This window comes from Oratosquilla oratoria, chromosome 19, assembly GCF_046742065.1.
Source record: "Oratosquilla oratoria isolate Oo_2021 chromosome 19, ASM4674206v1, whole genome shotgun sequence".
Classification (NCBI taxonomy): Eukaryota; Metazoa; Arthropoda; class Malacostraca; order Stomatopoda; family Squillidae; genus Oratosquilla; species Oratosquilla oratoria.
In genome coordinates this window covers 1247449-1271448 of record NC_134795.1, presented here as the reverse complement: position 1 = coordinate 1271448, position 24000 = coordinate 1247449, and the positions used below count along the sequence as shown (strand labels likewise).

The 24000-nt window shown below is 38.8% G+C and overlaps 1 protein-coding gene across 1 annotated transcript in view; it reads left to right on the top strand.

Annotated features, from left to right (window-relative positions):
- Positions 1-24000, top strand: part of LOC143035978 (organic cation transporter protein-like) — a 43430-nt gene that overhangs the window by 19282 nt on the left and 148 nt on the right. The window contains exons 8-9 of the mRNA XM_076203252.1: positions 9063-9182; positions 23792-24000. The exon at positions 23792-24000 is cut by the window's right edge and continues 148 nt beyond it. Of these exons, the coding sequence (XP_076059367.1) occupies positions 9063-9182; positions 23792-24000 (329 nt within the window). The remainder of the gene's footprint in view (positions 1-9062; positions 9183-23791) is intronic.

Below are 24000 nucleotides of genomic sequence, written 5' to 3'. Positions count from 1 at the left end.
CACTTACATTTAAATCTTTAAGTCTCTGGATCAGGTCGGAAGAATTTCTTAAATGGGCCCCGCTGATGGAACCGATGACGTTGGGAAGGGGTTTTGCCAGACATTTTGCTAGTCTGTGCGGAGCGCTACCAATCCCTGAAGTTATGGACCTCATGGGGATATTTACCTTATGTACTTTAGGTAGACCGTGCATTAACGGGGGTTTTGGAGCTTCTTCTAGTAATCCTAACAACTTTTTTCCCCTGGTTGATTTGCGTAGGATTTTTCTCGCTTCTGTGTTGAATCTTGCTGATTCTATATCAGCGTTGCCGGCCGGTTGTCTTTCGTATGTTGATTCATCGTTCAAAAGATCGGACATTTTGTCCAGATAGTCAATTTTATTTAAAATAATTACTCCGCCGCCTTTGTCGGCGTGGGTGATTATAATGTCATTATCATTACTCAAAGTCTGAAGGGCTTCTCTAAATCTTTTGGGAATAACAAAACGATTACAATCGGCCAAGGCTTGGTAACATGTTATTACCCCTTGGGTGAAACCTTTATCAACTTCGTTCTCAGACCATTTATGATTATTGTTCACACTTCTCTTGTAGTCCTTACCTTTTCCTCCTATATCAAATTTAAGTCCCAGAGACAGTACCAATTTCTCGTCTTCAGATAGCTGTCTGTCTGAAAGGTTGGTCACAAAGTCATTTCTTTCCAATTTGTTCCAATCACTGTTATTACATAACCAAAGTAGCCTACGTTTAAGTTTTTGTTCTAGTACAACATAATCCTTATTTAATCTACTTACCAGCCATAAAGGTAAGGTTACCTTTCTCATACCATCGCTGATTTCGTCCAAATTGTCCTGTAACGTTTCACAGGATTCCTCTAAGTATGTCCTGGCGCTGTCTGTGAATGGGTGTTCATCACTTCTTAGCTGTTTTGGAGCCGATCTAGGGAGAACCATCTCATCGAGGCAATTCAGGAGAAATCTCCTACGGAGTGTAAGGCTTGTGATCCGTTGCCTTCTGCTGTATTCCTTCCACATCTCACCTCTTCCACCACCTCTCGACATATTTAAGATTATTTCAGACAAATGAGAGAGAATGTGGGTGGGGAAGGGCAAACGAAGATGTGTTAGGAATAGAGTTTATTGCCCTAACGTTGCGACCAACTTGGTCTTCTTCAGAGGACTACAGCATTACGGACGGATCACAATTCTTATATTCGTAGTGAGAGGGAACCCGCCAAGGTATGAGCGTCATGTTTTCCCTTTGGCTAACGATTTAATTATTAGGACACTTGCTGCTTTCGAGAGGCATTTAAATCCGTCTCTGTCGTTGTTGTTCTTGTTGGTGGACAAATGTGGACATCTACCTGATTGGAACAACGCAGAAATTCTACACGAGGGATTTGAGAAGAAAATGAGAAAAACTGTGGAAGCTGCACATATCGCCACCAACAAGAACAACAACGACAGAGACGGATTTAAATGCCTCTCGAAAGCAGCAAGTGTCCTAATAATTAAATCGTTAGCCAAAGGGAAAACATGACGCTCATACCTTGGCGGGTTCCCTCTCACTACGAATATAAGAATTGTGATCCGTCCGTAATGCTGTAGTCCTCTGAAGAAGACCAAGTTGGTCGCAACGTTAGGGCAATAAACTCTATTCCTAACACATCTTCGTTTGCCCTTCCCCACCCACATTCTCTCTCATATATACATATATACATACATATATATATATATATATATATATGATGTAAGCGGAATAGGAAACACAGGAGTCTTGGTCTTGAGTTTATTCCTGACTAGTTTCGCAGGTATGCTTTTTCAAAGGAATATGTGTACAAACGGGCTGTGGGCATTATATACATGGGGTGGACCTCACCACCTCTCCGAGTTACCATAGTTGGTGGCGAATGTGAACATCACATTGTGGCTCACGTAACAATGAAGACATTTTTACAATTAAATATGATAACACTAATACCAAAGAAATTATTAATAGAAAATGTAACAATAGTAACGATGAAGATAAATATTTAAAATAATAATATTAACAATAATAACAAAAATGATAGTAGCAATACAGGAAATAATAACAATAAAATAAAATAAAAGTAATAATAATAAAAACAATAATAAGAATAAAAATGATAATACTAATAACCAAGAAATGAAAATTATTAATATTAATTATGACAATAATGGTGAAAACAATGATAATAAAAACGAAAAATGAATTAAATATTTAAATAGTAACAATAATGATAATAAAGATAATGAAAGTAATAATAATAAAGATGGTAATAATAAGAATAAAAACGTAATGATAAAATTATAAATGATGATAGAAATAATAAATAAATAATAGTTATAATAACAGTGATAATAATAATAGTGTTGAAAATAAATATTAACAAATAGCATTAAAAGAATAAATCATGATAAAATGTTGGGGCAAGGTAGCATGGAGGAACTTCAGAGTGAAAGGAAGAAAGCTGGAGAGGGTAGGCCGAAGTGGGAAAAAGGTATCTACTTAGGGTCGGGGGGTCTGGGAAGCCATTCTTGGAGGGCAAGTGTCGCGGTAGATTTTGTCCATTTCGAGTCACCAGTTCTCTTGTTTGTGTTTTTGTGGTTGGCAATGTAAAGTGATTCGATTATTTTCCGTTGTTTCTTGTGTAGTCCTTTAGCTAGAATGGTGGAACCCTCCCAGTTAGGCAAATGTCCCTCTGTGTCAATGTGGTTAACTAGAGCGTTGGTTTCTCGGTGGTGTCTAATGTCCGCTTTGTGTTCCTTGAGTCTGTTGTTAAGTCCTCTGTATGTCTCTCCGTAGTATGCACAGTCACATCCTTTGCAGGGAATTTTGTAAACGATGCTATTGTCACGGTTTGTCTTGGTTCTGTTGGTGGTCAAGTGTCCTATTTTCTTCCCTGTGTCATTTACTATGATGAGTCCTGTCTGTCTCAACGTTTTGGAAAGCATGTGAGAGAGGCCAGAGTTAGGAACCACAAGGTATCGCAAATCTGTCCTCTCTTCACATCCTTTCCTCTGTCTGATTTTAATGGCTTTCCGTAGTGACGTCCCTAACATGCCCTCTGGGTACCTTAGGTTCCTGAACGCAGCGGTTACGTATTCAATTTCCTCTTGTAAATACTCCTCGCTGCATATTCTAAGAGCCCTAAGGTAAAACCCAATGATAACCCCTGATTTGGTCTTCTCGTCGTGTGCGCTAAAATAGTGGATGAAGTCGTCTTTGTTTGTCGGTTTACGGTATACCTTGAACCTAGCGCTGCTGTCCGATCTGATGACGACAGCGTCTAGGAAAGGTAGGGAACCGTTGGTCTCTTCCTCTACTGTGAATTTAATTCTTTTGTCCACGTTGTTCAGTTGTTCCAGTATGTTTCTTGTGTCGTTTGTTTTGTGTGAAATGAAGAGGATGTCGTCAACATAACGGTACCACTTGGAGTTAGCTGGGACGATATGCAGAAGGTGGTCCCTTTCCAAAGTCTCCATGTAGAGCGATGCTGCCACCGCACTCAATGGAGACCCCATTGGAAGCCCCTCATGTTGTTTGTATTCTTGCTTGTTAAAAACAAAAGAACCAAATTTTATGCACCTATCCACCAACTCCAAGTAGTCACGCTTGTTGATGGGTAAGTTGTCGGTGTCAATGTGTTGTACTGTTTCTTTAACAGCCCGAAGGGCACCGTCTATTGTTACGTTTGTGTAGAGGGAAGTAATGTCAAAGCTTATCAGGCGTTGGTCTGTGAAGTCAAATGTGTTGAGTTTGTCTATTAGGTCGGAGGAGTTTCTAAGGTGTGTTCCGCTAATGCTACCTAAGGAGGATGAAAGAGGTTTGGCTAACAGCTTGGCTAGTCTATGTGGTGCGCTACCTATGCCAGAAGTTATAGGTCGGAGGGGAATGTCCTGTTTGTGGATTTTCGGAAGTCCTTTCATGGATGGGATTGTTGGGTCTTCCTCTAGGAGGTAGAGGAGTCTTTTTCCCTTTTCGGTTCTTTTGAGGATTTTTCTGATGTCGGTGTTGAACTTCTTGGCTTCTTTGCTGGCTGTACCGTCCCTTTGTTTACAATATGTGGATTGGTCAGAGAGTAAACGTTCCATTTTGTTGGTGTAGACCCTCTTGTTCATGATGACAACGCCACCTCCTTTGTCGGCGGTCGTGATGATGATGTCGTCATTGTTAAGGAGTTCTTGAAGGGCGCGAACGTATCTCCTGGGGATGGTCTTGCTGTTGTCCCTGGCTGCAATGGAACAGCATAATAGAACACCTTGTTTGAAGCCGGACTCGATGTCGCTGTCCTTCCAGTTGTAGTTCTTCCCTATGTAGTCGTTCAATTTCTTTGGGTTAATGTTGGTGCTGAATTTTAGACCAAGGGAGAGGGCTTCCATTTGGGTGTGTGTGCAAAGGATGTGACTGTGCATACTACGGAGAGACATACAGAGGACTTAACAACAGACTCAAGGAACACAAAGCGGACATTAGACACCACCGAGAAACCAACGCTCTAGTTAACCACATTGACACAGAGGGACATTTGCCTAACTGGGAGGGTTCCACCATTCTAGCTAAAGGACTACACAAGAAACAACGGAAAATAATCGAATCACTTTACATTGCCAACCACAAAAACACAAACAAGAGAACTGGTGACTCGAAATGGACAAAATCTACCGCGACACTTGCCCTCCAAGAATGGCTTCCCAGACCCCCCGACCCTAAGTAGATACCTTTTTCCCACTTCGGCCTACCCTCTCCAGCTTTCTTCCTTTCACTCTGAAGTTCCTCCATGCTACCTTGCCCCAACATTTTATCATGATTTATTCTTTTAATGCTATTTGTTAATATTTATTTTCAACACTATTATTATTATCACTGTTATTATAACTATTATTTATTTATTATTTCTATCATCATTTATAATTTTATCATTACGTTTTTATTCTTATTATTACCATCTTTATTATTATTACTTTCATTATCTTTATTATCATTATTGTTACTATTTAAATATTTAATTCATTTTTCGTTTTTATTATCATTGTTTTCACCATTATTGTCATAATTAATATTAATAATTTTCATTTCTTGGTTATTAGTATTATCATTTTTATTCTTATTATTGTTTTTATTATTATTACTTTTATTTTATTTTATTGTAATTATTTCCTGTATTGCTACTATCATTTTTGTTATTATTGTTAATATTATTATTTAAATATTTATCTTCATCGTTACTATTGTTACATTTTCTATTAATAATTTCTTTGGTATTAGTGTTATCATATTTAATTGTAAAAATGTCTTCATTGTTACGTGAGCCACAATGTGATGTTCACATTCGCCACCAACTATGGTAACTCGGAGAGGTGGTGAGGTCCACCCCATGTATATAATGCCCACAGCCCGTTTGTACACATATTCCTTTGAAAAAGCATACCTGCGAAACTAGTCAGGAATAAACTCAAGACCAAGACTCCTGTGTTTCCTATTCCGCTTACATCAACCTGTCAGAATGTCTCAACATATATATATATATATATATATATATACTTTGTTAAACACGACAGCATTTAGGCACTGTTTAATCTTCTTACTGAGATTTTCAATTTTTCTCACAGTAGATCTCATTTCGGGGGGGGGGGGGGGCAAATACAAGCCCTCCATAGTCTTCCATATCTAATTTGACGTTTCGACTTCAGGGAGTCATCTTCAGAATAGTTTACAAGAATTTTTACAAAGCTACATGGTACACAATTGACAATATTGTACAGACAACATGGATTAAATATAGGCCACTTGGGAACGCTGGAAGGAGCTTGACCCTCTGCGTAGGCGGACACTTCGCCCTAGAGAGGGAGGGGAAGGGGGAGGAAGAGGGGGGAGTCAGGTAAGATCGGTCGTCTCGCGAGGACATCACGTTGGTCAAGTTGGGGTTGGTGAGGTGGAGGAGGGGGAGAGGAAGGAGGTGGGTGTTGCTGTCGTTGGGCTCCAAATCTAGAGGAAGAATTAAATAGCGAGATGGCAGAAATCATGTTGGATTGAATGTTGATTGTTAGAGCTCTCTCCCTTATGTGGATGGCTTCAAGCATTTTTAATTCCTTTATTTTGGTAAAGTGTTTTTCACGATAGTCTCCTTATCAATTACAGCCTGGTGGTATTGGAGGTGATGTTGTTTAATTGCTCCTTGTTGTAAATTTAGGGACAACCGCCGAGTCAGCTGGCATGTCGTGAACCCAATGTATGTAGAATTACGGGTGCGCAGTCCCCAGAAGTACAACGGTATTCATATATAACATTGGTTCTCAATAATATGCCGCCATTGCCAGACAGATTGTTTTTCATAACAACGGAACAGGTACGGGGGTTGTCGTAGAATATGGTTACTCTTAAATGATCATAATCACCCATTTGCTTACAATTTCTATGTATGATGTCTTTTATCTGTTTCTCATCTTGTCGGTAAGAGCTACAAAAAGTATTCTGATAAAATAAAGTGACGGTCTTGGCTTGGTCTGGTGTTTTCACAGCAACCTTACGTTCTAGTAAGTCCTTAGTTACACTATCAAAGTCTTGATTAGAGTAACCATTATTCACTAGCATCTGGCGCAGGTAAGTTCTAAATGGAGCATGTTCTAAGAGGAACAAATGAAAATTGCCCGCTGGACATATGTAATATATATATATATATGTATGTATATATATACGTATATATACAGTATATATACATATATATTGAACATTTTTAGAAGCTCCGCCATGGGATACGAACCCTGGCCCGTGCGTCGAAAATCACGAGGTCAAGACGTTAGCGACCATGCTACCTGTGATGGTTCAAAAGGACTGTACTAGTCCCCGACCACGCTTCACGTAACATTGGAAGATCTAATCTCAATTTCATCTAATCCCGTATTAGGCGCGCCTTCCGACAAGTTGTATGTTTCTTAAGACAGATTGAACATTTTTAGAAGCTCCGCCATGGGATACGAACCCTGGCCCGTGCGTCGAAAATCACGAGGTCAAGACGTTAGCGACCATGCTACCTGTGATGGTTCAAAAGGACTGTACTAGTCCCCGACCACGCTTCACGTAACATTGGAAGATCTAATCTCAATTTCATCTAATCCCGTATTAGGCGCGCCTTCCGACAAGTTGTATGTTTCTTAAGACAGATTGAACATTTTTAGAAGCTCCGCCATGGGATACGAACCCTGGCCCGTGCGTCGAAAATCACGAGGTCAAGACGTTAGCGACCATGCTACCTGTGATGGTTCAAAAGGACTGTACTAGTCCCCGACCACGCTTCACGTAACATTGGAAGATCTAATCTCAATTTCATCTAATCCCGTATTAGGCGCGCCTTCCGACAAGTTGTATGTTTCTTAAGACAGATTGAACATTTTTAGAAGCTCCGCCATGGGATACGAACCCTGGCCCGTGCGTCGAAAATCACGAGGTCAAGACGTTAGCGACCATGCTACCTGTGATGGTTCAAAAGGACTGTACTAGTCCCCGACCACGCTTCACGTAACATTGGAAGATCTAATCTCAATTTCATCTAATCCCGTATTAGGCGCGCCTTCCGACAAGTTGTATGTTTCTTAAGACAGATTGAACATTTTTAGAAGCTCCGCCATGGGATACGAACCCTGGCCCGTGCGTCGAAAATCACGAGGTCAAGACGTTAGCGACCATGCTACCTGTGATGGTTCAAAAGGACTGTACTAGTCCCCGACCACGCTTCACGTAACATTGGAAGATCTAATCTCAATTTCATCTAATCCCGTATTAGGCGCGCCTTCCGACAAGTTGTATGTTTCTTAAGACAGATTGAACATTTTTAGAAGCTCCGCCATGTGTGTGTGTGTGTGTGTGTGAGTATCAAAATAAACGCCATGTGAGGACGGAGCCTTTATTAGTACGACGTTTCACTTGTTACAGCTCTTTCAAGAACATAGTCGTGATACACATGACTGAGATTAGATAAGAAGAACTAGGGGAACGGGAGAGGGAGGGAGGAGAGAGGAAGGGAGGTAGGGGGGAGGAGGTCACTGAATATTAGGGAAGGTTAAGGAGAAGGTGGACCAAATGTCTGGGAACAGGAGATGTTAAGGATAAGATGGAACAATTGGGTGGGCGAAGGACATTGGCTCACATTCGAGGAACAAAAGGAAGAAGAAAATAAGAAGGGTGGGCAAATGTCTGCTGGGGTTGGGGTGGTATGGAGGGCAACTAGGGATGGCTTAAATTTTTATGGGCAATAGGTATTAAAGGAATTAGGTGGGGTGAGATATTGAACCTGTTTTGTTCAATTGTGTTGGTTCCTTGTATGTATGATGGCTGCTTCCAAACATTTTCTATGGATCATGTCGGGTTTATGTACCAGATGTTCTGCATTTCCCAGTCCATCAAGTAGGTGCTACCGTTCCTGTGTGTAACGCACGCGTTGGTGGTGACACCACGGCGGACGTCGTATCGGTGTTCTCGTATCCGGGTTTTTAGATCGAGTGATGTTTCCCCAATGTAGGATTTTCACATCCCGAGCACGGAATCCGATAAACACCGGCTTTATTGGTCGGCGTTTTGCCGATGTTTATTTTCGTCCTCGTGGTGTCTTTAGTTGTCCTACTGGTCTGGCACACTAATATCAAGTTGGTGGTTTTTAGAATACAAGTCAGGTTGGTGGTGACGTCGCTGATTGGTAACGCGAGACGTTTGACTGTTCCGGCCTGCTGCCGACGGCCTTCCAGAATCTTGATAGCTTGTTTTCTGTATCTATCTATAAGGAATTCTGGAAACTTTATTTTTAATAAAAGTTTCCTTGATATACCATCACTCCTCTTCTTAGAGTTCTTCACTGCATATTCTGAGTGCCCTAAGGAAGAAGCCTATCAGTACTTCTTTCTTGACCTTGATGTTATGGTGGGAGTAGAAATGAATTAAATCGTTTTTGTTAGTGGGTTTTCTGTATACTTTATATTTCAGTTTCATAACTAACAACTACCTTGATAACTAACAATTACCTTACTTTTATATGTTTTTGTTTTACAGATTAATTACACATACATAGCAGAGCTCAACCCAACGTGCGTCAGGGGTAAAGGCATGGCTCTGTGTGCCTTTGTAGGGCACTCCAGTTACATACTGGCTCCTTATATCACAGAAGTACTGGTGAGTAAGATGCTTTGTACACGATTTGCATTTTTAAAGAAGTGATGGTCTAGTGATTACATCTTGGTGGTTTGGCGGTCAATTGACCTTTTCAGCTGGAATCCATCAACCCATTGTCCCAGGTCACTCTTGCAGGAGAACAGCGACCCCAAATAACCGACAAGGGCCACCGGATTGGCCCACAAGTCACGCAAGGAAGAGATGTTTTGTTGTAGACTCGGTAAATATAGGGTAGGGGGGCGCAGGATGGGGTGTTATGTCTTTTTTGTGGTGGTTGCATCTGGGGCAGTTTGGTTCTGTGGCCAGGCCTATTCTGTGTTGATTCCGTTTCAAATCTAGGTGGTGGCCAGATCCCAGTCATGCAAGTGTAGTTCTCGATGGTCATAAAGTGAATTCCTTGGTTGGATAGATACCAAGGGGAGCAATATGGAGTATGGAGGTTGGGGGGTTGATCTTGAAGTGCTAATCTTGTGATATGATTCATCATCAATTGGGACATACGCCAGGGGGCGCGTTGGTTTACTCACACGCCAATGCCAGTCCCCAGAGTCTCTCCGAGCAAGTTCCCATGCAGGCACCCTTCTCATTCCAAACAGTTCTCGACAGGTTTGATCAACCTGCCATAGCCAAGAACTCTGCGGACGTCACCGTCCTCTTCTTCCTCGAGGGTTGTCTCTTGCGGAAACAACCTTGTGAATAGGATCAACATCAGGGAAACGTGCCACATGCCCATATAGCCTGAGTTGACATTCACGAATTATGCTGATGGTAACTGGTCTAAACTGAGTCTCACAGTATAGTCTCTGGTTTGATACGAAGTCATTCTAACATTACCCCATGATTCTCCGAAGCCACTTAGTACCAAGGACATCGAGACGTCTCTTCAAGTAAGCATTCAGTGTCCGTGTCTTACAACCGTGCAGCAAGACAGGGAGCACAAGTGACTTGAAACTCGAATCATTCCTGGTGCATGAATAACAACAAAGCCATATACTATGCTTGATAGATTGCATAACACCCTTCGGTATAACTGTGTATATGTTTTTTTCATGGATGTTTAGGTTGTATACTGCTGGTTTATTTTTTCGGTCAGTTTGTTGTACTTGTGTTATGTGATGGGATGGGTGGGTGAACTTCAAGTTCATGCGTAGAAATATGTAGTACTGCTCAATGGAAACCATTTTGATTTTTGAGTGTAGAGGTTCCACTGAGGATGCTTTTAGTGCATCCTGGTATTATTTTTTAATGTTTTATTTTATGCAGTTTATAGAATGTCTTTGTTTTCTTGATCGTAGGGAACTATGCTTTGGAGATGAAGTCGAGTGTGGCTCTTATAAGTTGTTTGCAGACTGTGATTAGTGTTTCTTTCTGCTGACCAATACCTGCATTTGTTGTTGGTTTTAGCATGTTTATTTTCTTGCTGGTTTTTTATTGTTAGGTCCTTGATGTGTGGGATTAAGAACACGTGTATACCAAATGTGAGGCTTAGGAATTCACAGTTTTTGTACAATGGAAGGAGTTGGCCATTCAGTTTGAGTGTTGAATGGTTCTTTGATTTATGGTTGTCTGCGGTGAGCAATTTCACTGATAACACTGGGGAACACTCATTTTGTTGCATTTAAAAAAAGACTTTTCTATAGTCAACTTGAGTGTGCTGATTTCAAATCTGAAGTCGGGTTTTGTCTGCAAGCTACAGATTTTATGCAATTTGACATTTTTATTTATTTTTTAAATTTTCGTTATTATAGGAAATTGCAATATCAGCCACAATTCTTTTGTTCACTTGAATCTTAAAACAGTATGAAAGCCATTTCTGTACATTTATTAAGGCAAAAGAAACAGAACATTAACAGAACATCTATCCCAAAGTTAGATTAGCATCCTTCAGAACATCACCACAGCTGATGGAAGCTTATCAATTTCTTTGTGTATTTTTTTCAGGCAGGAATTTGCGTTTGTAACTTTTGCGTTTGTACATTTCATCTGGGCAATTTCGTTTAATGCTCCAGCAGTAGTCAGCCATCATACTTTTGTCCCAGCGCCCTTGGTAGCGTTCTTCCATGATCTTTAGGTCTTGGTGGAATCGTTCTCCTTGTTCGTCACTCACAGCCCCCAGGTTGTCGGGGAACTGATCAAGGTGGCTGTTCAAAAAATGAAGCTTGATGATCATGTTGCACCCGAGATCACGAAAAGCGAGGAGCATTCTGTTCACAAGTTCACTGTAGTTCTCCGCCTTATTGTTTCCAAGGAAGTTCTGAACGACTGCCACAAAGGATAACCATGCTGCCCTTTCTAAAGCGGTCATCTTAGCAACAAACTGATCATCACGAATTAGGGTTCGAATCTGTGGGCCATCAAACACGCCTGCTTTGATCTTCTCAAATGATAACCCTGGTAAAGCTGTGATGATGTGTTGGAAACATTCACCTTCGGTTTCCAGTGCCTTGACAAATTGTTTCATCAAACCTAATTTGATGTGAAGAGGAGGAAAGATGATCTTATCTCTGTTTACAATTGGGTCTTGTATGATATTCGGCATGCCTGCTTCAAGGGTGTCAAGAATAGGCCAGTCCTTCTGGACCCAATGTCTGTCTCGTGCTCGGCTGTCCCACATACAGAGGAAACATGGAAACTTGGTGAAACCTTTCTGTTGTCCAAGAAGAAAGTTGACCATCTTTAAGTCTACACAAATTATCCAATTGTGCTCATGATACTTTAATAAGTCCATGACCATTCTCATATCATCATAGTCTTCCCGCAAATGCACTGAGTGACCGACAGGTACTGCTCCATAAACATTGCCATTATGTAAAAGAACACACTTTAGACTGCGTTTTGAACTGTCTAAAAAGAGTCTCCATTCAGCAGGACTATAGTAAGGTACACCCAGTTCTTTGAGAAGCCCTGGGATGTCATGGCAGTAAACAAACTGTCTGTCTTTTGAAAAGAAGGTCACAAAAAGCTGGTCACGCTTTCTGAAATATGATACTTTAACAGAGTGATCAACAAGATTTCTGCCTTGTAATCTTGATGCCAAAAGCTCTGCTGCTTTCTTTGAAAGACCTAAATCCCGCACTAAATCATTCAGTTCAGCCTGGGGAAGAGGCTTAGGGACGGGGAAAGGTTCAGTGTCTGAAGAACAGTCCTCCGATTGTGAACACTTTTCTGACAATTCACTGTCACAACTGTCTTGCTGGCTTGTATCATGTCCAATGTCTTTATCGTCCAATGAAGGCAAGCCTTTGAAAACTGGAACAGGTACTTCTTCAGAGTGCGGAACAGGCCGAATAGCTGAGGGAATGTACGGATACATAATCTTATGTCGGTTTTTCTTCCCAAAACCCGTTGTGTTTACCATGCAGAAATAACAGTCAGTTACATGGTTGGTGGGTTCGCGCCAAATCATTGGAACTCCAAAAGGCAGACCTTTGCGTTTTCCTTTGGTCCAGTCTCGAAGCATTTCCTCACAATTGTGGCACACAACATGAGGAGCCCATTGCTTGTCTTGATCACCAAGATGAACTTCAAAATATGCCTTGTAGGCACGCTTGACGAACGAGGATATGTTACGTCTCTGACGATTGAGTGTGTAGCATCCACATATGTAGCAGAAGGCATCAGGCTTGTTTCTGCAATGATGTCTCATTCTGGAAGCCATGTTTGAACTGAAACAAAAGAAGAATGATCAAAATATTAGAAGCTATCTATATATGTGGACGTTAAAATGCTTATACATGGTTTACGCAAGTTCACATATGTACAATTTCATTAACCTCAAATTGCATACAAACTAGAGCTTGTAGAGAAAAACTAATTTCAGATTTGAAATCAGCGCCTAAAACTCTTTCAAAATCCGTTAAAATATCCAATGCAACTCAAAGTTACTGAAAAAGTGTTCCCCTGTGTAATTAATTTCTGAATCGTGGGTGCCATTCTGTTTTGTCTCAGTCAGTGGTCTAAATTGCCTTGCTATGTTTGAGAATTTTTGGATTTTTTTTTTTATTGTTGTGCTGGACTATTATTGTAAGGTCATCTGCATAGGTGAGAGCCTTGATTGGATGCTCTCGATTTATAATAGGGATGCCACTGGTGAAGAGTTTCAATAGTGCAAGTATTGCCCCTTGAGAAACATGAGAACATAAGAATGAAGGAGACTACAAGAGACCATAAGGCATACATTAGGAAGTTCCAAGTCCATTACCACATGTCACTCTCATCCATAAAACTACCTAACGTTTTCTTAAAAGTAACTGATAGTTTTAGCGCTCCCTACATGGTTACTAAGTCTATTCCATTCGTTGATCACTCTCTTGGTAAACCAGTTCTTGCCTACTTCCCCGATGGTAAATTCTTCTGGGATACTCTATAGTCTCTGCCAGCTAAGAAATTTGTTGGCCATTTCTTGATTTTGTTGTTGTCATCCTCTGTGATATTTTTTATAGGATATGCCAGGGGACTATTAGATGCCTTATTCATATCTCTTGTCACCATTTTTTTTTCTTGTGTTGGCTTTTTGTTGAGTGATACATGTATCATGGCGATGGAGTGACTTTCTTAGGATCCATGTTGATTTGATGAGGCAGGTGGTCGTATATTGATTTTTTTTTCTAAGATCTGTTCTTCCATCAATTTATACTCCATTACAATAAGAAATTACAGTCGATTTCTGCCGTGCAGCTCGGTACGCTTGGTAGCCCTGCACTCTTGATCCACACAGGCACCAGCGACACGCGAATTCCTCACCTCACTCAGAAAATATTATATTTCTCCACTTTGTTCATAAGACAGGAAATTTTGGTTTCAATCATTAGAAAGAGTAGTCATTCTACAACTATAACTAAGATTTCAAAACTCGATAGGATAGGAAACGAAGTAATTATGTTGAGCTGAAATCAAGGAAAATAATACCGGTTTATACATATCTTTACTACAATCGATGTTTACAGCAATTATGAAAACAAGTGTGGAATAAAACATGTGTTCTCCTACATAAGAATTTCTGAACACGATGGTGCATTCAGATTTTACATAGAAAGCCATAAGAAATTAAGATTAAGTATTTTTGGGGTGGTGCTCAGATGAGAGGGAGGGTGGGAGGAGTGTGGAGTGTATTTAGGGATGAAATGGGTGGGAGTGTTTTTATGCCTTTCCCTTTTTGGCTACCTCCCTTGGAAGGGGAAAAAAGCCTTGGTATATGTATGTATGTATGTATTTTTATAAATATTTTGCGTCATGACGCCCTTGGCGCTTGGGAGGGAGAGAGGGGGGGATGGTAGTTGCCGACTCCTCCTCTCCTCCTCCTTCTCCTCTTCCTCTTCCTCATCCTTCTAACTTATTCATCATTTAATCTATCATAAGAAAGTATTCGCTTTCCGTCATTCTTACAAGAGACTATTTTTATGTAATGTGAATTTACAATATAAACTATTTACCGTCTCCAGAGATTACACTGGGTAACAAATTTTCACAAAAGTTTTGTTTCTGTTAATTGTTTGATTGTTCCTTATGCAAAATTTTGCACTGATTCCAAATCTGTACTTGCTTTTCTTCTGCCATTGACCATTTTGGTGATATAGAAAATTATACTAACATGAAGAAATACATGGGGTACGGAAAACACATCTACAATTGTCGCTTACAATTTTATTTATTTATTGTTTAGGTTTATACTATAAATATTAACGCTCTCGACCAAGGCTACAAGAGCATGCAGGAATTCATCAGATTCATTCTGTTATATGTGTGGTTTCATGTTGAACCTAAGCACGTATCACATAAAATTGTGAAAGGTGCAAAGTACAGCATTGCTGAACTTTGGAATGAGTATGGGTGACAAGAAAAAGGAAAAGAAAAAAAAAAAAAAAAAAAAGGAGCCCCTCATGTACTATGTGGCAGTTGTCGGTAAAATTTAGATGTATGGCTGAGAGGTGTAAGAAAAACAATGCCATTTGCTGTTTCGAGAGTTTGGCGAAAGCCAAAAAATCATCACGATGATTGCTTTGCACGATTGGCATGTTAAAATACAGAAAATCTACGGGAAGAAAATCCCTTCCATATACCATTATATTATCCTCTATTGCATCTGTGCCACGTGATGATACTTTACTGGAGGAGGAGGAGAGAAGGAGTCAGCAACTACCATCCCTCCCTCTCTCCCTCCCAAGCACTACGAGCGTCATGACGCAAAATATTTATGAAATACTTAATTTTAATTTTTATGGCTTTCTATGTGAAATCTGAATGCACCATCGTGTTCATGAATTTTTATGTAGAATGACTGCTCTTTCTAAAGATTGAAACCAAAATTTCCTGTCTAATGAATAAAGTGGAGAAATTTAATATTTTCTGAGTGAGGTGAGGATTTGCTGGTGCCTGTCTGCAGGACTACCAAGTGTACCGTGCTGCACGGAAGAAATTGACTGTAATTTCTAATTGGAATGGAGTATATATATATGGTGGATAGGAGGGAGATTGGTTGCCGGGTATTCGGCTGCTTTTTTTTTTTTTTTTTTTTTTTTTTTTTTTTTTTTTTTTTTTTTTTTTTTTTTTTTTTTTTTTTTTTTTTTTTTTGTAAGATGGGAATCATGTATACTTCTCTTCCAAATTGTTGGGATTTTGTTGTGCTTCAGGAGTGGGTGAAGATATTTGCTATGGCCTTTATTATTATTTGGTCGAGGTGTTATAGACGGAAGTCTGATATATTGTCGGGGTTTTTCACTTTTTCAGTTTTTATATTGCAATGGCTACATCTCTGATGGAAAGGGAGTAGTGGTTTTTACGTCTAGCTTTATCTTAAGTAGCATTTTTGATATCGTCCTGTTTTCTGGAGTTGTAGGCTTGATACTAGGAGAAATCTTTGTTAATGATGTTGCACTGTTGTTTTTGTAATGGATTTTTTCCTTGAGTTGTTCCAACATCTTTTCTCATTTCAGCCATACAATATCTAATAACTACGTTAACATCACACATCTTTGCCTCAAGAAAAAAAAAAAAAAAAAAAAAAAAATTACTGCCTAAAGCTCTTGCCTTTTTACACCACTTTCTATGATAATCTTTCATACATACTGTTACGTGTATTAGTTAAATCTATGAAAAACAAACAATTCCTTATCTCTGAAATTCTCATAGATTTACCTCATTGTAAACACTCGATCCAAACATCCCCTCCCCTTCCTAACTTCTCGTTCTTTTCTCACTTTCTCTATATTCTAGGTTATTTTTTTCAATTAATATTCTTCTGCACATCTTGTACACCCGGAATACTAAGTAGGCTTACTTCTCTAAAAATCTGGCTTTTCTTCCTGCCTCTTTTTTCCCATTCGTTGAATAGTTTTTTTACCCTCTGCATTTACCAAAGATTCTTTGAACCCATTCGTATGTACGAGTATCCACCACATCCTTAACATTTGCTCCTGTATTCCTTCTCTTAATGACACCCCTCCCTTTTTGGTATTTCTAACATGTTCATCTCTCTTTTTCCCCTCAGTTTCCTCCTCCACTTTCCTCTCCTCTCACTGCGTGTCATTTCCGCTCATTTCAAAACACTTCTTTTCAGTATTTTTCTTTTTCAAAGTATCCCTCCCCCATAATTTCCTCCCTCTGTACCATAGCCATTCCCGCCCTGTGCTTTACTTTCTTCGCCTTCCTGGCTATGTCTACTTAATTTTTGTCCTTAGTTTTCCATAAAAACCTATATATAAAAACCTATATCTTTCACCTTTTAATCAACCTCTTATCATTAGTTCTCACAACCCTCTTTACCTGTGTCCTATTCGATCAAGATCCTATACGTTTTTTAATTTCTCTTTTCCTGTACGACTTTTAGACAACTTCTCTACCTCCACCCTGTCTGGTTATGGTCATTCCATCATTCGTTTATTTGCCAATTAATTTCTTTCTTTTGTTCTCTGGGACATATTTTCTTATATTATTAACCTCTTTTGCTCATTACAAGACTTTTTTTTTAACATCGAATTCATTGTCTTTCGTTTCCTTTCATCCCATCTTGACTATTTTAGCTTTCTCTAATTTTGTTTGTGTTCCCGCCACCTTATCCAACTCTCTTACATCATGTATTGTCCTGTCATGAAACTTGTTTGAATAGTGGTTTGTGGCAGTAATAATTAATCGACAGATTGATTAATCTCATGAAACTCGATGGGGCTTCTTTAGATTCATGGTCACGGAGATGAATCGAATTGCGTTGAGGTAGTTAGAATAAGATGAAAAATGCCACTAACTAGGAGGGGGTTTATTGAGATGGCCTGTGGGGTTGCCAGATGTGTAGATTAGCTTGGCTGCAACCAGGATAAAAACAAAAGTGACATTCGGTATGGAAAGGGTTACTACAATCAAGATGTATAGTTGTGGTTATTAACAAAAATACTTTATTTCAGAAATCCCCAGTGCAAGAAAAGGAACGATAAGTATTGTTTAGTTTTAAGTGTGTCTTTATATTATTATTCCCTATGAGAAATGTCAAGGAAGTGTTGCGCGCGAAAGTATGAGAGGTGGGCGAATTTATGCGACGCTGTTGAGATGAAAACCCAGAATAGGTCTTTTCTTACGAGTCACACTCGGGTGAAATTTTCAAGGATGACTTTGTTGGAGGCGTTAGACAAACACGTCAGAGGGACCGAGGTCTATGTGATTTAGTTGATATTGTCAACACTGTCTATTTGAGTGAGCAATATGAGGACCAACTCCTGATTTCAGAAGTAACGCTCTCAAAAAATAGACCAGATTCCATAATTCAGTGACAAGGTTTGTTCACTAATACAGATTGCATCTCAATATGTGTATTCCGACAATATTACATACATGCATGGTAAAAATATGTTATCAAAATACAGAATTGTCTTTTTGTTAAAAACAATTTATAAGATAAGTTTGCCCATGTTGGAAGATAGTCCTTTTCATAGCTCACTATGATGAGTTCATTTTGTGAATCTGTTTAATTGCAATAAACGATGTCGATGTTGTTTACAATGTTGAACGAGTTAAAAATATATCTTTGGCTGTTGAAAAAGAAAACGAAAATCTTATTACATCTAGAGGCCCATAACTATAGCCAAAGTAATCAGTTTTACCTTATATCCTTGGAAAGCCAGCGCAAGAGGCAGTTATCAGTTATTACTGGGGATTGAACCCTTAGTTACAAGGCGAAAACGAAGGATAACATATAGTATAGTCTTTCCTTAAATGCAATATTATTTTCTTTTCTTTCACACTTTACTTTTATAGAAAACGTATATTTTGGACTGACTACATAATTGTTGTAGTATCACCTTAGATGGGTGGTGGATGAATCTGCAAGTGGTGCTCCTCATCTTAGATAAAGCTTAGCCTACTCATCATTGGGTACTATGGAGTAACAATCCGTGTTATCTTAGCATATAAAAAATCTCATTTTCTAGAATAAGCAAATTGTGATATTTTGTCAGTACACGGTGGAGTCCTATAGATCCAGTGGAGTTCCGTAGGTCTGGTGGAGTTCTGTAGAATCGTTGGAGTCCGGTAGATTCGCTGGAGTCCGGTACATCCATTGGAGTACTGTAGATCTGTTGGACTCCTGTAGATCCGGTGGGATTCTGTAGGTCTGGTGGAACTTTGTAGATCCGGTGGAGTCCTGTAGATCTGGTGGCACCTTCCGGTGACTCGTATACATCGACTTTTTATCTTGTTACTAAAACCGTAATTCAGCCTTAGAATGCGAACATTGATGACGACTCGGAAACGATCAGACAACTGGACTGGAAATAACAAAAAATTGCTGCATGGAACGTGTGAATTTTTCACTACGACAGAACCAGAACAGCTAAAACAGTAATATATCTAGACTTTGCAAAAGCTTTTGATACCGTCCCACACGAAAGACTACTTACTAAATTAGCTTTGCATGGAATAAGTGGTAGCCTATTAGGTTGGACTAGTAATTGGTTGAATGGTCGAAAACAGAGAGTTGTTTTAAATGGAAAAACTTCTGGATGGAAAAGTGTTGCAAGTGGAGTTCCTCAGGGTTCCGTTCTTGGGCCACTTCTATTCATAGTATATATAAATGATATAGACCATGGACTAAAATCTACTGTTTCCATATTTGCTGATGATACAAAACTGTGCGGAGTGGCAAATGATCACTCAAACCAATTAGATATTCAAGAAGATTTAGATAAATTACAGCAATGGTCTGACAAGTGGCTAATGAAATTTAACACAAGTAAATGCAAGGATTACAAAGGATTACAAAGGTGGAGCATGCCGACAGGAGACCTTTTGATCCATATCTAGGTCGGATGCGAAAAAAAATCATATTAATAATAAAACAATAAATAAAAACTATAATAATGTAAATAACAAATAAAATACATAAATAAATGCATAGGTATAGTTAAATAATAAACAAACAGGTAAATAGTAAATAATAATAAAATGACATATAACTAATAATAAATGAAAATCAGACAGACAAATGATAAAAAAACAAAAACAAATAATATAAAATAAATTATAATCATTACAGCATCTTACTTACGTATTTATCTAAATGATTCTTAAAGCTTCGAACTGAAATACATTGCACTACCTGTGCAGGAAGTTTATTCCATTCATTAATTACACGGTTGGCAAAGTTGTTTCTACCTACTTCCAAATTGAATCTATTTCCGGACAGTTTGAGACCATTGTTTCTTGTCTGATTCTCATTCAATGTGAAAATTTGGTCACTTTTGATGTTGTCAATTCCCTTTAAAATCTTAAAGACCTGTATCAAGTCACCTCTGAGTCTACGCTTTTTTAAGGAAATCAGATTCATGTGTTTTAGCCGATTTTCGTATGATTTATTTTTGATATTTGGAATCAGTTTTGTGGCTCGCCGTTGTACCTTTTCCAGTCTGTCAATGTCTTTAATGAGATTCGGTGACCATACGGAAACAGCATATTCCAAATGTGGACGAACTAACGACTTATATAGCTTGTTAATGAGTGATGGACTTTTGAAATCAAAAGATCGCGCAATCAGTCCCAGAATCTTATTTGCTTTCTCAGAGGCTGAAATACACTGCTTGGATGATTTGAGATCGTTACTGATAATTACGCCGAGATCCTTTTCACTATCCACTTTTGTTAACGAATTACCAAATAATTTGTAATCGTACTTACTGTTATTTTTACCTATGTGCATTACCTTGCATTTACTTGTGTTAAATTTTATTGGCCACTTTTCAGACCATTGCTGTAATTTATCTAAATCTACTTGAATATCTAATTGGTTTGAGTGATCATTTGCCACTCCGCACAGTTTTGTATCATCAGCAAATTTGGAAACAGTAGATTTTAGTCCATGGTCTATATCATTTATATATACTATGAATAGAAGTGGCCCAAGAACGGAACCCTGAGGAACTCCACTTGCAACACTTTTCCATCCAGAAGTTTTTCCATTTAAAACAACTCTCTGTTTTCGACCATTCAACCAATTACTAGTCCAACCTAATAGGCTACCACTTATTCCATGCAAAGCTAATTTAGTAAGTAGTCTTTCGTGTGGGACGGTATCAAAAGCTTTTGCAAAGTCTAGATATATTAAGTCTATATTGTTTCTTTTGTCATAATTCGAGATAACTGTGTTGTAGAATTCGAGTAAGTTAGTTACGCAAGAACGTTTCCGTCTGAAACCATGCTGGCTATCATTTATCAAACGGTTACTTTCTAAATGATGTTCGATAGCATCTCTGATGATAGTTTCCATTATTTTTCCTACGATTGAAGTCAAACTTATAGGCCTATAGTTATTTGGTTTCTTTTTGTCACCTTTTTTGAATATGGGAGTAACGTTAGCTAGCTTCCATTCTCTTGGGACATCTCCGGATATGATGGATTTCTTGAAAATAATTTCTAATGGAACAACAATCTCATTTTTCATTTCCTTTAAGATTCTTGGATGCCAATCTTCAGGCCCTGGTGTTTTATTAACTTTGAGTTTGTCTATACACCTTTTAATTTTTTCTTTTGTTATATTTACCGTAGTGAGTAAGTTTACCCCAGACTTTTCACAGGTTTCAGTTTGGAATTCACTTTGAGGTGTTTCGTTTACGAATACCGAGCTAAAATAATTGTTTAAGATATTACACATTCCTTCATTTGAATATTCAAGTTGACCGTCAGCAGATAATAGTGGACCAATGTGATTTCTAACAACCTTTTTATCTCTAATGTAACTATAGAATTCTTTGGGATTCTCTTTGGATTTATCAGCGATGTTCATTTCGTATTGTCGTTTTCTTTTCCTTATTGTCTTTTTTAAATCTCTCTGTATTGATACATAATTTTCATAGTCATTAGATGCACCCGAGCACTTATATTTCTTATAAGCCTGTCTCTTTTTAGCAATACTTTTTTCAGTTTCTTTGTCGAGCCACTTTGGACGAGCCTGATTTGGGGGACGTCTGTCCTTAAAAGGAATGTAAGTTTGAATCATCTTAGTGAGCGTATTTTGAAATATTTCCCACATCTGATCTACAGGTCTTTCGTTTAATTTTGCCTCCCAATCTGTAAGCTGAAGCTCCTGACGTAGTCCTATGAACTGAGCTTTACTGAAAACGGGTATTTTAGAAACACAAGTATCTATTCTAAAATTGTTTAGGAGTTTGAATCTAACTAAGTTGTGATCTTTATTTGCAACAGATTCACCGACTTCTACATCAGTTACCATGCTTTCGCGGCTAGTGATCAAAAGATCGAGTAAGTTTCCATATCTTGTGGGCTCTTTTACATGCTGAATTAAGTAATTGTCACCAAGAAAATCAATCAAGCGACTACCTATATGGCCATGTTCAAGGGTAATGCACATAGGTAAAAATAACAGTAAGTACGATTACAAGTTATTTGGTAATTCGTTAACAAAAGTGGATAGTGAAAAAGATCTCGGCGTAATTATCAGTAACGACCTCAAATCATCCAAGCAGTGTATTTCAGCCTCTGAGAAAGCAAATAAGATTCTGGGACTGATTGCGCGATCTTTTGATTTCAAAAGTCCATCACTCATTAACAAGCTATATAAGTCGTTAGTTCGTCCACATTTGGAATATGCTGTTTCCGTATGGTCACCGAATCTCATTAAAGACATTGACAGACTGGAAAAAGTACAACGGCGAGCCACAAAACTGATTCCAAATATCAAAAATAAATCATACGAAAATCGACTAAAACACATGAATCTGTTTTCCCTAAAAAAGCGTAGACTCAGAGGTGACTTGATACAGGTCTTTAAGATTTTAAAGGGAATTGACAACATCAAAAGTGACCAAATTTTCACATTGAATGAGAATCAGACAAGAAACAATGGTCTCAAACTGTCCGGAAATAGATTCAATTTGGAAGTAGGTAGAAACAACTTTGCCAACCGTGTAATTAATGAATGGAATAAACTTCCTGCACAGGTAGTGCAATGTATTTCAGTTCGAAGCTTTAAGAATCATTTAGATAAATACGTAAGTAAGATGCTGTAATGATTATAATTTATTTTATATTATTTGTTTTTGTTTTGTTATCATTTGTGTGTCTGATTTTCATTTATTATTAGTTATATGTCAATTTATTATTATTGACTATTTACCTGTTTGTTTATTATTTAACTATACCTATGCATTTATTTATGTATTTTATTTGTTATTTACATTATTATGATTTTTATTTATTGTTTTATTATTAATATGATTTTTTTTTCGCATCCGACCTAGATATGGATCAAAAGGTCTCCTGTCGGCATGCTTCGCCTTTGTAATCCTTTGTAAAACTGATGTAGCTGTTTTTAAAAAAGACACAGGACTCAACCATAGAGAGCAGAGCACTGGAGATGATATAGTTCTATACAATGGGAGAAAAGATGGGGATTATCGACAAGGAGTAGCCTTTTATATCCAAAATAAAATTTATTCTGCCGTAGAATCATTCTCTCCAACTAATAAGAGACTAGGTAAACTTAGATTAAAATCAAGACAATTTAATGTATCTATTATAACATGCAATGCCCCATACGATGATATAGATAAGAGACAGACTTTTTCTATGGTGAATTATAAGACGCAGTTGAAAGTTGCTCAAGACATGATGTGCTTGGTCTTGAAGGTGATCTAATTGCTAAAGTTAGTAGGAATGTGAATAGCTTTGTGGTGTGAATGTAGTGAATGTAGTGAATGTGGCACGGACGGGGACACGCAATTGGCATCCTCCCCCTGGGGGAGGGGGGGAGCAAAGGACGCTCGGAGTTGGTGACCCTGAGAGGGGGGGGGGGAATGCCCGCGTGTCGATGTGGGTGCCCAGTGTATTAAGGGCCACGGGCGCATGTGTGTGTTAGTGGAACGAAGGTGGGAGACGTGGAGGGAGTTGTGTTAGAAGCTAGACGGTAGGAAAAATAGCATAAGGACCGTGTGGTGTGTATCCAAGGAGGCTTAACCCGCTCGGCACCGTCTCGGTAGCCTTATCTCAAAGCGGTAGGTTCGAGTCCTATGCACGACGGCCATAAAAATGATGTGATTGATATCGCTGTCCACTAGCGAATTTCTCACATCTTCACATATATTCATCTTTGTAGTAATATCTTATACTTCCAGGGTACGATCCATAACTTGATTCCCAACATTGTGTTCGGTATGTGCGGGTTGACTGCTGGTTGCATCCTCCCTTTCCTGCCGGAGACGAAGGATCTCCCGCTGTGCGAGACGGTCGAGGACGTCGAGGAGAGGTCCAAGAGAACGTCTAAGAAAGCTCAGAAGGTCACAGAAGGACGACCCTTGGCAGAGTCATTAAACGTAGAAGTGTG